Source organism: Acanthopagrus latus, chromosome 5 (assembly GCF_904848185.1).
Source record: "Acanthopagrus latus isolate v.2019 chromosome 5, fAcaLat1.1, whole genome shotgun sequence".
In the NCBI taxonomy this organism is placed as follows: Eukaryota; Metazoa; Chordata; class Actinopteri; order Spariformes; family Sparidae; genus Acanthopagrus; species Acanthopagrus latus.
Genome location: NC_051043.1, coordinates 21,671,666 through 21,684,988, shown reverse-complemented (window position 1 = coordinate 21,684,988; position 13,323 = coordinate 21,671,666). Strand labels below are relative to the sequence as shown.

The window sequence follows — 13,323 nt, the reverse complement described above, 5'->3', positions numbered from 1 at the left end:
GGGAAACGTAGTCAGATGATGTAGACTGTATGTATCAGCAGCATAGCAGGCTGCTTGTTACCGTTCCTCGCCACTTACAAGAACTACATGCTGAAAATAGCAAGTTACCTTTATCCTAATCTGGTCGCTAACACGTTATTACGGATCGTACTGCATTTCTTGCAAGACCAGCCACAGGAGGAGGAAAGCCGAGCACAGACACCTGGCCTTGGCACAGGCCCAACTGATCTCCTCCCATGTTGTTGTCCGTGGACTGCCATGGCCACGAAAACCACTCCTCCTAGCAGAAATTAATGGATCTATGCAGCACTATGTACCATGGACCAGGTTTATGAAATGACAGATTTAAGCCAATCAAACATAGAGTTCCAAGAAATGCTGTGGGATCCATAATATTGCACTGCTCATCGTCCTTTTCTTTTCTTTTGCGGGATTCAGCCATTTAATGCCACGGTTCACCTCCCCATGTGCAAGGGTTTCACCAAAACAGGTTCCCCCTGATGCTGTTCTACAGGGGCGTGTCTACATCTTAAGCTTTGCACCACAAAGACGATTGTGATTGGTTTAAAGACAGAAGAAAAAGTAAATTCAAGGTCTAGATATGAGATCTGAGGAAACTAGGCTGGTTCCCCTAAAAGTACAAAACCTTTCCATCCAGTCCTAAGGTGCAATATTTTATCCATTGGCCCAACTCTTCTTTGCAGCATCTTGCCCCACAGTGACAACTTGACTGATCTGGATCAGATACTGAAAGCAGTATTGGTGTTCTGTAACTGTCTAAAGTAAAGCAAACAAGCATCTTCCCCACAATGCTGTACTTCCTTTTTTTTAAAGAAGCTGGTTTTCTATACCAGGAGTACAAGTAAAAAAAATAAAATCCACCCTGCTTGCTATCCATTCTTTGATTAGTGCTGTATTTCAAACACAGGCAACAGATTTTAAGGCAGATGCCAGTTTTGAATTCTTATCTGACATTAATAAGGTCCATTATGGTTCTAACACTTAAGCTTAGAGGAAAACGAAAAAGCAGTCTGCACAGAAAAGCAGCATCAGACTCTGGGAATACGAGAAGACTTGGTTCCTTGATGAAGATAATTAGCACGAGCAACAGAAAAGCGTCTCTGTGAGGGGCATTTAAAGCTGGAGGAGCTTTCTAATGAGAAAATACTAAGACTGAGAAATACATACACACACACACACACCACACACACACACAAACACACACACACAACCGTAACAGGAAGTCAGCACTGACACTTCAACTCTAAAGTGTCACCCCACCTTTTTTATGCATCAACTTTAATGAGGAAGGACACTGATGAAAGAACCCTGATGTGCCTTAAGCGCAAGAGGAAAACATTATTAAAGCCACCGCTGCCAGATCAGACAGTAGTGAATCAATCTCTCCCATGTTGAAGCTGCTAATGAAAGCTCCTGTTCCACTGTCTCCACCGCCTTGTGCATTAGACATGGATGGAGGGAAGGTCACAGGTATTACAGCCAATTTGTCCATCCCTCTTAGAAGCATCTTTAATTATGATACTTAGTAATACATTCTACAAAGAAGAAAGTTGAACATCCATGTCTTTGAGTAAAGATATTTCTGACTTTTCAACTGACTTTAATGCTGCCACTGGAGCATCTGTATCGTGGTCCAGAGGTGCAAAAAAGACATTCAAACATAACTCAGCAAACATGAAAATATATCAGGAACACCAGAACGAAAACATATTATATGTTTCCTCCTCAATAAATAATTAAGACGGGTTTTAATTGCACATGAAATGCCATCATACATAAATCAGAAGTTTAGCAGTGATTCAAACTTGTTTGCTGAAGTGTACAAAACGATCTGGTTGCATTTAGTTTTGGACAAAACAGTAAAAATATCAAAATGGCAAGATGTTTCTAATTTTTTAAATTCTTTTCTAACCCTTTTTTAAAAAACTAGGCTTCTAAGGACACCATCGTAAAAACAAACAAGTACATGTTTCAGTTTGCCTGCACAAGGTGAACAGAAAAGATAATGTCACTATTTCCCCAACTTGTGCGTGAGTGACATCACTGGCATCCAATGAGAATCAAAAACAAGCAAACTAGAAAAATCCATACTTTTCAGAAATACAGTGTTTTGCACCCCAAGGTCGCTCCGCTGAGCCTCTTACCAAGACTGAACTTCTGTTTCAGTACGAGAGGATCATGTAATCTCACGTTTTTTCACTTTCACTGTTTTTTCAGCTCGCTTTGCATTTATGTTGATCCAAGCAAGATATGGATTTACAATTTACAACATAATCATGTGGGCAGGAGGAGCCGAGTCATTCCATATAAACTGTTCAGTTTCGGTCACCAAGACTAACGATATCGTTGTCAAATGCTGAAGACACTTTATATTCAAGTGTAATTATTAGCATGAAAAGGGAAAATGTCATAAATGCATTATTTTCAGCTGTTTTATCTCCGTATGTCTGTTCTCACCACTCCTGGCACTCATATGAGGTAACACTTAATAAATATTGCATAAATCACCAAACACCTGCAGATGAATGGCAAGCTGTCGTTTATTCGTTATTTGCGTCTGTATGTATTCATATTCTGATTGTGGAATCGACATTTAACATCCAAAATATGACTGTGGGCTCTTCTGAAAACTGGGCATTATAGATTTGGCTAACTGTTTCGGGGAAATTTGAAATTGATTTAAAAACATATTAAATACGATATTTAGGAAATCATGTGTCTGAAAGGAAGTGATGATTAATGTTTCTTGCTGACAGATTCTCCCTCTGACTTAAGTTATATCCATAATAGTTCATCAATTAGGGAAATAACAGGTGTTTGCCATGAAACCAGAAACAAACTAAATGTGGAACTTGGAAGTGGTAGGGTTCACTTGAGTTTATTCTGTTTTCAGTATGAAACTCCAAACAAATCTTGTGCTGTATCAGATCAGTCCAATCAGCCGCAGCTTCCAATAAATAACTGAAATTCAATAATGGGGCGTGTCAGCCGGTTAAAATACTTCTATGCGGGCTGCTCTCAAGTACTCACTAATCGCACCTCAGGGCAGAAATGAGAGATGTTCAAGCAAGGACTGGGGAGCAAGGAAACATCAAATAAGAGAAATGAGATGAGTACCCAAATCCAGCTGCTGTTGGGTTTTGATCTTCTTTCAGAACATGTTTTGGTTCATCTTTTTTCTCTGTCAAGCATAACGTATCTACTCTGTCATGCGAAAAAGAAGGGAAAAAAACTGTTTTAAGTTCAATTTTCAAAACGAAAGCCTACATTCTTGAAGAAAACAAACATAGCCAATTGGATTCTGCTCCATCCAACTTATTGTTTTCCTCCCTCCTGCTACTTTATATATTCAAAACTTTAATTCGAAAATGGGGGGAAAAGAACGATGAGGCCCCCTTTCCTTACCGGAGGGTCTACAGAACTGTTTCCCACGAAAAACTAAACAAACCCTGCCCTTAAAGACGCCCCTTCTGATTTATGCTGTATTATTTTTGTTGGCCAATTTAAACAAGCCTCTGTAGCTGCATTGATTTGCAGATCTGGGCTCTGGCACATGATGAAATAATGTGTCCAACCTGGACCTACAGAGTCCTACAAAGGCGGTAATTGGCTCGTTTATTTCTACAGCCGCCTTTCAAGAAAGCAACACCAGGGTCCCTGAATCGCTCAGCAGAATTGGACATATGTGTAGTGATCTGGAAACAAGATGGTTTGGCAATTATATGCAGCTAAATCTACGGGCCTTTCACACTCGCGTCCACATCAGCAATACAGGCCCGCAGTCGCTGTGGAAACCATTCAGACCTGTGTGAATGCTCTCCAAATTATTTGAAGGGTTTGCGTCTATCTGACAGTACAACAGGGAAAGTGAGGAACAGTAGCTGTGTGTTGGTCGTGTAGCTGCATTGTGGCTCACTGTGGGGGTGTGATACTGCAGGTTGCTGGCAGACTCACTCTACTGCACAGAAAAAAGCAGTGACGAGCGAGATGGAAAGATGGAAGGCCTTCTCGCTCTTCATCCAACCAAAACCCTCGCTCCAAGGCGTAAAAGCAATGCACGATCGGACCGAGCACAGACAATTTTGATCATGCAAAATGTCATCATCTTTCGTTTTTTCTCCCTCCTGTGTGCATGGCTATGCGGCTAAAGAGTTGCATGGCAGTGCGCGAGGTTTCAGCTGAGGGCAGATTGAAAATAACCCTAATTAAACATCACAGCTGTAGAGTGAGAGTGAGACAGATGGAGAGAGAGAGAGAGAGAGAGAGAGAGAGAGAGAGAGAGAGAGAGAGAGAGAGAGAGAGAGTCAGTGTGAGTGTGTTATAATAAAAAAAAAAAAAAGAGGAGAGAATCAAACATAATTGCCAAGCTCAGGAGCAGCCGAACAGACAGGTTTCACACTTACATCAGCACCAACATGACATGATATTTTGCCCTGAAAAAGGGGTTTGCCCTCCTTTTATCATCACAGAAATAAAGACATGAACTTCTTGCTTCATGTAAGACTTGATTGAAACCATGCTGTCCATCTGGAGTGAATTGTCTTTACACATAGTGTACAGTTGAAGAGTCAGTGGATGGGAGCCCATGGAGACAAATATCTTCTGAGTGATGATGATTGGAGGCTATTTTTTTCAATATTTCCATACTCTCATATGACAAATTGTGCAACCGTCTCTTTAATACTTGCACAAACTGTAAAAAGCCAACGCTCTCCAGTGTATCCACCCCCCCTGCATTTTGATGGGCACGATGCCTGTGCACACACATGCACACAGTCCCTGAAGCCAGCAGAAAACTGAGATCAGAAACAGAGATCTGTGTTCTTTCTGATTACTTTCATGAAGAGAAGTTTCTTTCTAATATCACAAAGATTTGAGACACACTTGATGACACACTTGTGACCAATGCACAAGCAGTTTCTTCTTTTCCCAATGAAATACATGTGCGGATGGTAATTCAAATGTTTCCTAGCAACAGGATCGACCTAACTGTTGGAGCAACAGCGCTGAGGCAACTTCAAGGATCTCAGTCACCAACACATTCAACCACAGCGTTTCCCTGCACGCCACTGCTTCAAAGTCATGAAGCGCTCCCCTTTTTCGGCCCAGCAGGATTCAGCAGTGGGTCGATTTTTACGGATAAAAGTTTACAGATAAAAGTTTTACATGAATTACTTAAACTCACAGAGTTTTCAGTTCAAATGTTAAGGATCTTAGACACGCGTTTGCGTCTGAGTATGAGCCATGACCACACAGCATCATTTAGATGTAAATATAGTAGTTTTATTGAAACGATGGATCAAGTGAAGAACAACAACCTGTCGCTGCACTGCTGTAGTTGTTTCCCACATCAATCAAAACGAGTCAGACTTTGGGCTATGAAGAAAATTCGAACTCCTTTTATTAATCCACGTGAGGTGATGTGCAGAATGATTTGATGTATGATGAAAATGTGACACACACTCAACAGGTTGAAAATCAAGTGCACTCAGTGGCTTTCATGACCTTGGAGAGAAAAAAAAGCTGCTCCAAAGCAAAGTAAAAGAGAGAAACAAATGTAACTGCCGAAACCTGTTTTTTTTTGTTTTTTTTTTTTAAATCTTATTTAAATTGGAGAAGGGACATTCTGTGGGGAAGCTCCGTCTCTCTCTCTCTCTCCGACCAGCCATCTCATTTGCACATCTGAACCTCTGGGGGATTGTCACCCGCTCAGGGGAGAGATGCACTTGGAGCTCTGTGCTGTGCAGGGCTTGGTGAAGCTGCAGAGAGCAGAGAGGCTGAGCTGCTGCAGACACTTCAGTGTGATGCTGCATGAGCCACTTTTTACATTACTCTTTTTACACGGGCGTCTGTTTGAGCGTGACCAGGCCATTTGATCGCCTAGCTTTTATCATCATGTATAATAAAGAAAGTTACGTGAAAGGGCGATGAACAACATAAATCTCTGTGGAGAGCAGAGTTTCTTACAGAGACAACATATCAGCTCACAGAAATGCGTCTCCATGGTGCCATTTAATTATGACATGACAACAGTGAGTGGCTGCACCAGAATGATGTCATTCGGGGAAGTTGTATCATCAGATAAGAAACAATGTGGGAACTTTGGCTCGCGGCAGACCTCAGCTCAGCTCGTGTCAAACCTCTCACCTGTTTCTCCAGCGCTTCCTTCCCAGTGGTGGACATCTTTGGCGCCGGCGCGCGCTCGCAGGTGCATCCCTCCAACAGGTAAATCCCGGCCGGCCGCGCGCTCTGCTCGTTCTCGAAGTAGAACAGGACATTCTGGTACAGGGCGAAGAACTTCTCGTGCCACCGGCTGTTCTCCGCCGTCTTCTTGCTCAGGTATCCGCGCTTGGTCCCCTCTTTACGCGCGACCAAGGACAGAAACAGCGCGTGGCCTTCGTTGTAGCGGACGCTCTTCTGCATTTTTTTTTTTTTTTTAATCTGGTACGGTTTTGGAAGAGAGAAGAAGAGAATGGAACGGTCGGAGTTTTCACCGCGAGCTCATGGTCTTCGGGGGTTGCTTGTAAACTTTCCCACCGGGAGAAGCGCGGCTCAGCGGCGCCGTGGCACACGGAAAAGTTGCCCCGCTGACGGGAGCGCTTCTGCAGAGGAACTCATAGTGAAGATGCCCGAGTGCCACAAGCGCTATAATAAATCCATGCTGCTCGCCAAAGAAGCGCGCTTCTATAGATAAACAACAACTAACAAGCAGGAGAGAGCGACAGGCGTGTCGCGCACAAGGGGGAGAACCCTCAAGTGGACAGACAGTGACAGCATCACACACCCGATAAACTGTAATCGGCTTTGGCAGTGGTTAACTCTCTCTCTCTCTCTCTCTCGCACACAAACACTCACGCCCACTAGGTCTCTCTATCTTTCTCCCGCTCTCTCAGTGGTGAGCGCTGATCTTGGAGTTGGCGGAATTAAAGGCGGAGCGTGAGTTGGTTGTGTGTGTGCGTGTGTGTATATATATAAGAGAGAGAGAGAGAGAGAGAGAGAGAGAGAGAGAGAGAGAGAGAGAGAAATGTAATGCAGATTTTTCTTAGCGGAAAATGTGATTTGTTTCCCTTTCATTAATGTATGAATGGATGAAGATTCAAACAAACAAACAAACAAAACAATATTCAACCTTAGAAACTGAAACAAGTCCAGCTGCCTACCATATAGAATTACCATGATCTGAATGACTGAGAACCTTCATCATTATTCGACCCAGACAACACCTGGTATAAGTCAACAATGAATGACCTTTTCATGTCAAAGTCAGTTGCCTTCATGGTTCCCGCACTACAAGCAGAAATAATGTAGCATCAATTTAAAGCCGCTACTTGGAGCTCTCACTTCCTGTTGATTCTGGCGACCCCTGTGGGCAAACGTGGAATCAGTTTTAAATTCAGTATTCACAAAAAATTGAGGAAGATAAATGATTAATTAGGATTAATAAAGGTGAACTACAATTTTACAAATCACCATCTCTTTACAGACAAAATGTAAGAAAAGGTTATATAAAGTAGAGCGCAGTCAATATTGTTTTTTGGGGCAATGGTCCATCAGAGGTCGAGCTGCAGGTAATGTGGAAAGAAGACAGAATCTCTCGTTATGGTGCATCAGTTACGATCTTTTTTATTAAACTGTCAATTGTGACTTTGACAATTTATATTAGTGTAATGCTAAATCCGGGGAGTTTTTCTTTAAGTGTAAAGAGCAGAAAATGTTTTGAATTTAACCACTAAACACATCGATGGTGGGTAAAATCGCAGTCAGTTGTTATTTAATGTTGTGACAAATACAGTACATGATGACAGTGATAACAGAACCTGAGATGGTTAAAATCCTCCTCACACACATCAGCAAGGAGAGCAACAACAACCATTCTGCTCTAATCACTGTGGAGTCCTTTCCGAAACAAGTTTCTTCTTCTTCTTTGAGAGTCCTCGTTGTTCACTGTTCAATCAGTTCTCTCTTCTTCTTCTTGTGCATGTTCTGACGGTCAAGAGTTTGCCTGCAGCCACTCCGCGAGGGTCGATCTGTCCGAGATCCTCCAAAGATCTGAGAGAAGCTTCTTACTTTTCCTGGAGAGACCAAAACAAAGACAATGCAAATGTTGCCGGGACAAAATATCTCACACACCTCACATAACCCTACACGTGCTGAGTCTAAATACATTGTACCCTCACACACAACTGTGTGCGCGGGAACAATAAAATCCCTGTTCTTAATCTCCGACCGGCAGCTCGACTCCTCTGTGTACGATTATTGTGTGCTCAGCGCGGCCTCGCTCCAACAAAGGACAAACATTTCATATAAGGGGGATTACATTGATAGAGAGGTATGGCTCTGTGTGTGCGTGTGTGCTGACAGATACTTCATATGGTCAGGATTACATAGGAAGAGGCTAAGCAGCACTCATCTCCCAGCAGGCTGTCTGTTATAGAGCGAGGAGACGCCATGTACAAATTTACGGAGATATAAGACTCGGGTTTGGAGAAAGTTCAACATGTTGACACTTTGACAGTAAAAGACTAAGGATTCGCCAAATTTGTGCTTCCTAACTCAATCGGAAGTGAACCATCTCTGCCTCACAGCGTGTGGGTCATCCTATTAGTAAGAAATCAGTGTTAAAACACATTTTCTTTTCCTTCCCTGTTAGTGTGTACTGATGCATTCCTCTTTATGCTCATAAGAAAATACACTAGACAAGGTAAAGATTTGGACTCCATGGGAGGAAACATGCCATGAAAACAGTTTGACAAAAGCTGTTAGAGCAATTTGGTTTGATTCGACAATTCCAGCACATACAGCATATATCAATTACATATTTTAGTTTGTAGTCCGATTAGGAACGTTCGTTTTCAGAACTTTCATTAATGGATTTATAAAACTGTATCCTGCACCACAACTTCTGATTTGTTGGGGTTTTTTTATGTTTGATGCTGAACTGAAGTTAAAAGGTGACGATAGCTGCGTCCATTTGAGACATCACAAAGTTTCTAAATACATCTAAAATGAAGTTGAAACAAAACTTTTTTTTTTAAAGAAGAAGAAGAAGAACAAACTCAGCTAAAACTGGATTTACACGTCTCAGCATCAAACACGACAAACTGTTTACAGCGGAAACCTTCCTGTCATAAACCTGCTTGCAGGTCGCTCTTTCTTCCTCTGTAAAACTCCTTGATGTCATCAAAGTCTGAGCTGCACAGTTAACTTGTGCCCAGCTTTGGTACATTTTCTGTTTCAGACCAATTAAATCACTTGATTTAACGTCAGTGGAGCTGCTTTGAGTTTTATTTCTTAATAATATACGACTCTTGACTTTGTTTGCACCTTAACAGTATTATAGTTCTTAAAACGCATTATCAGAGTGATGAAAGATAAAAATCAAAGTAGCAGAGAGCAAGATATTCTTACTTAGTAGTCCTTAATATGGATCGGGCTCCAATAAAAACTTGCTCCTTCATCACCCATGATGCAACCTGATAGTGTTTATGAGTTAGGCTGTGCTTTGAAACCTCAAAGTCACTTGAATGAGGCTAGTCTGTGGGTGCTGCAGGGCTTCCAAAGCAGACCGAAGTCGAACTATGCTCAACTCTACGCAGAAACTTCACACAAAGTCTTATTACAATTTTCATTATTACAAACATTATATTACAATTTGATTTCTTAAAGAGATTACCTTGTGACGTTAACACTGTATTTTTACTCCTAAAGACACGATCACCGCCTTAGAGATGACTCACTTACAACAGTTGTAAAATCACGTGTCAGACTTGAACAGAGTTTTGGCAACTGATGAGCCTTTAAATTGACAAATCAATGATTCAAACTGGACTTCCAGGATTTCACCCCCCTATTAACACAGATTGCACAGTACCGCTGCAATGAAAACTGGCCAGCTTTTTTTTTCTTTTTTTTTACAGTGAACCAGACAAGGCAAAAAGCTCAAGAACCACAAAATTCAACCGGTTGAGTCGTATCATCGACTCAAAAACTGATCTTGTAGAATTTGTGACATTCCCCTTCAGGAAACTGTCAGGATGTCACTGTGTGTTCGCTGTACCTTCTACCGTCGACCAGGTTCTCCAGCTCTCTGGCTTTGCGTGCAGCTGTATGTAGTATGGAGTCTGGGATGTCAGCCAATCGGGCAACATTCAGACCGTAGCTCCGCCCCGCAGCACCTTCAGTTAACTGGTAGAGGAAAGTGATGAACTCTGGCTGAACATCTCCATCTGTCAACATATTACAGATGTTCAAAACTCAAGCGATTATGATCGTTAGCAACATTTCCATGAGTCAAACCAACCAGAAACACAGAAATGCACACAAACGAACCGTCAGCGTCATCAGCGACGTCAGGCTCATTGAGTAGGAAAGCCATGTGGTAGTTTGACACGTGTTCAGGATACGCCCGCTCCAACTCACACAGAGGAGGGTAATGGGTCACAAACAGTGTGAGGGCTTTTACCTGAGGAGAGGAAGGAGAGAATCAAGTGTGAACATCCAGGAAAAACAGCAAACTGTCTGTGGCAGCTCCCCAGCCTTTTACACCTGGCGTTATAATCTTACAGGTGGATTCTGTGATCTTTACAACTGAGCTTAATGTTTACATGTTTTGTTGTGTAAATGACCAGTAGGTACAAAAAAAAAACAGTGGAGAACAAGACATTTTCACATCTAACACTGGGAATTAAGAGATTATTTTGACCAAACCAGAGATGGTGAGTTGGTGGGGCAGTACAAAGAAGGACCAAGATGGTTTTGGTATGTTTTATTTTGTTTCTGTTGCGTGTGTTTACAATGACAAAATCACTGTTTCTGTAAATGGACTCTGGTGTATTTGGTGACAGCGATGCAGCGTCTGTTTCTGCTTACACAAAAAGGATTTAACTCTCGACATTATGCACCGTCTCTGCAGGAATCCACGCTATAATGTTCTCAGATAGCTAGAACAGCAATCTATGAGTGTCTTAGTTGCAAAATCACACACTTTCTATGCTGGTTTGCTCACAACAACTGAAGCGATGCACTTGACCAATACCAAAGTACCAAAATATCCAGTGACGAGGTAGGAGAGTGTGTAGCTGCAGGCAGCCTGCAAGAGAAGCTCGTCATGTCATGTTGTTGGTGACAGTCCTGGAAGATGTTTGTCTGGTCGGTTAAAGTAAGAAAACACAGTACAGGCTGTGCAGTAATGTGACTTGTGGAGACCCTCCACCTGCCATATTTGGGTCTACTGACAATATAACTACCACCTACCCACCTACTCACCAGCTTTGCATGCCGCCTCTGACAAACCAGAGCCGATCAGTGTGCACAGAATGCAGACAAGAAACTTGAATCAAGGAAATGAAAAGACGTTGCAGTTCTGTCATCATCTGTAAGCACGTCATGATGCAAACCACATCTGATGACCAGGTGTGTGAGAGGTTGTGTCGATAGAATAATGACCACGTATGAAAATCAAAGAACCACAGTCAAACAGAACACGACGGCGAAACAAAAAAACATTCTCATCAACAAGGTGAGGCAATATCACAAAATAAACACCAGCACGCTGACGCGCTCATGATAACAAAAAATACTAAAATAAATAATACTAACATGTGAAAAGTGAGCAAATGCAATGTTTACCAGTTTATGTTGGCGTGCTTATTTTCGCTTGTTAGCACTGAACACAACTAGTTGTTTGTCGAGACATCTCACTCCAAACTCCAAATATCTACCCCTGAGTGCCGCTATAAAAGACAAGTCAGGGGATCACACACACACACACACACACACACACACACACACACACACACACACACACACACACACACACACACACACACACACACACACACATCAGTGGAGGACCTGAACAATTGTAGCAGTCCCCGAATAGAGCGCCGCAGGAATGAGTTCCAGAACTTGGAATTAAGTTAGCAGTTTTACACGTCTGGTTCGCTTTTCGTAAAGTTAATGGATTTTTCGTTAGATGCCTGAGATAACATCTGTGGTTAACTCAAGCTACAGAGATTTTCACATTTTTTTTTTATCTGCATGCTGGTCCTGGTTAAAAGTCATTACACCGAACACCGACACTCATCTACTGACTTTAGGGGCAGACTTTAGTTACAAACTAATCTTACTCCAACTCTACAGCCTGCAGGTTAATCAATAATTCTAGTGAAGTGTATACTATAGTATCGTAAGATGCTTAGTAGTGGTGACATTGAAGTTATGCGACTGCAGTGTTGTTCGTTCACCGCCGAGCGTTACAGCTTTTTAACTCTGAAGTCATGTTCGTCTGTGAGGATTATCTTGCCGAACACACTGTGTAAGTATCATAAACTTGTGTTTGCCACAGATCTTATTTTTTGTGCAATAATCCGTAACCAAGTGAAAAATCCCACAGGCTTCCTGTCGAGGGAACCCGGGCGACGCTAATGTTAGGTAAGTGGGTTCAAGATCGCCACAAGCGGTCGTGAGATTAATCTTAGCGGTCACTGGATAGAAGTCAGGAGATAATGAAAAACAAAATTCTGCTGCACTGGATGAAGGTAACATGTCTTGACGGGCATGCGGCCGTCGATGAGGGATCACAAGCAGATGTGGATTTATAGTACGGCTGGCAACAACTGCGGTAGACGTTGAGATATTTCAGTGAGTAAGTGGAAATTTTGACCTGCTGGAGGCAGTGAAGGAAAAGTCAGAGTCAACAGGATATCTCTTCAGGAGGCCATGAATGTCTGTACAAACCTCATGTATCTTCACCTACATCATTAATATGCCTGATAAATATCTGGCTCCTGATTATATTGTACCAAATGTTTTTCTTCATCCTTTTCCCTCTGTGAATATTAATCAAAGTTTGTTTTGGTTTTTACTATTTGTAAGAAAAGGAAAAAAAAAAAGAACAGAAAGACAAAGACGAGAGATAAAGTAATACATATAACAAATGCTGCATTATGCAACACCATCTGTGTTACCACAACTCAGCAGAAGTTGAGGAACAAAGAGCAGAGCAGCTACTGTACTTTGTGCCAGTGTTATTTAACTGCCTCTGCACCCTGCAGTGTTCAGAGGAAATCAGCAGAGACACACTTTGGGAAAATTACAAAATGTATATACATAAACATTTTATTATTTGATCCTCCCAACAGTCACAGTCGTTTACAGGTTTTGTTCTTCCTTTCACATTTCTGTATCCTTTCACTCCATTTTTCTGAATTCCACCGTAAACACCACACCCAGCTTTTCCGGCTCTGCGGGGAGATTGAGCCAAGTGAAGGCACTTCACCTGATCCCCGCTATTCTTTAATC

At 42.0% G+C, this 13,323-nt stretch overlaps 2 protein-coding genes across 7 annotated transcripts in view; both read right to left on the bottom strand.

Moving 5' to 3' along the window:
* rasgrf2b (Ras protein-specific guanine nucleotide-releasing factor 2b) overlaps positions 1–6,915 on the bottom strand; it is a 45,180-nt gene extending 38,265 nt beyond the window's left edge. The window contains exon 1 of one of the 2 annotated variants that reach the window (XM_037099405.1): positions 6,169–6,915. In XM_037099405.1, the coding sequence (XP_036955300.1) occupies positions 6,169–6,444 (276 nt within the window). In that variant the 5' untranslated portion in view covers positions 6,445–6,915. The remainder of the gene's footprint in view (positions 1–6,168) is intronic. The other variant, XM_037099407.1, reaches the window with a different exon arrangement.
* Positions 6,916–7,618: 703 nt separating this feature from the next.
* Positions 7,619–13,323, bottom strand: part of msh3 (mutS homolog 3 (E. coli)) — a 39,368-nt gene continuing 33,663 nt past the window's right edge. For all 5 annotated transcript variants that reach the window (XM_037098223.1, XM_037098221.1, XM_037098220.1 and 2 more), the window contains 3 exons: positions 10,351–10,483; positions 10,079–10,247; positions 7,619–8,093 (listed from right to left, as the gene is read on the bottom strand). In XM_037098223.1, coding sequence (XP_036954118.1) covers positions 8,012–8,093; positions 10,079–10,247; positions 10,351–10,483 — 384 coding nt within the window. In that variant the 3' untranslated portion in view covers positions 7,619–8,011. The remainder of the gene's footprint in view (positions 8,094–10,078; positions 10,248–10,350; positions 10,484–13,323) is intronic.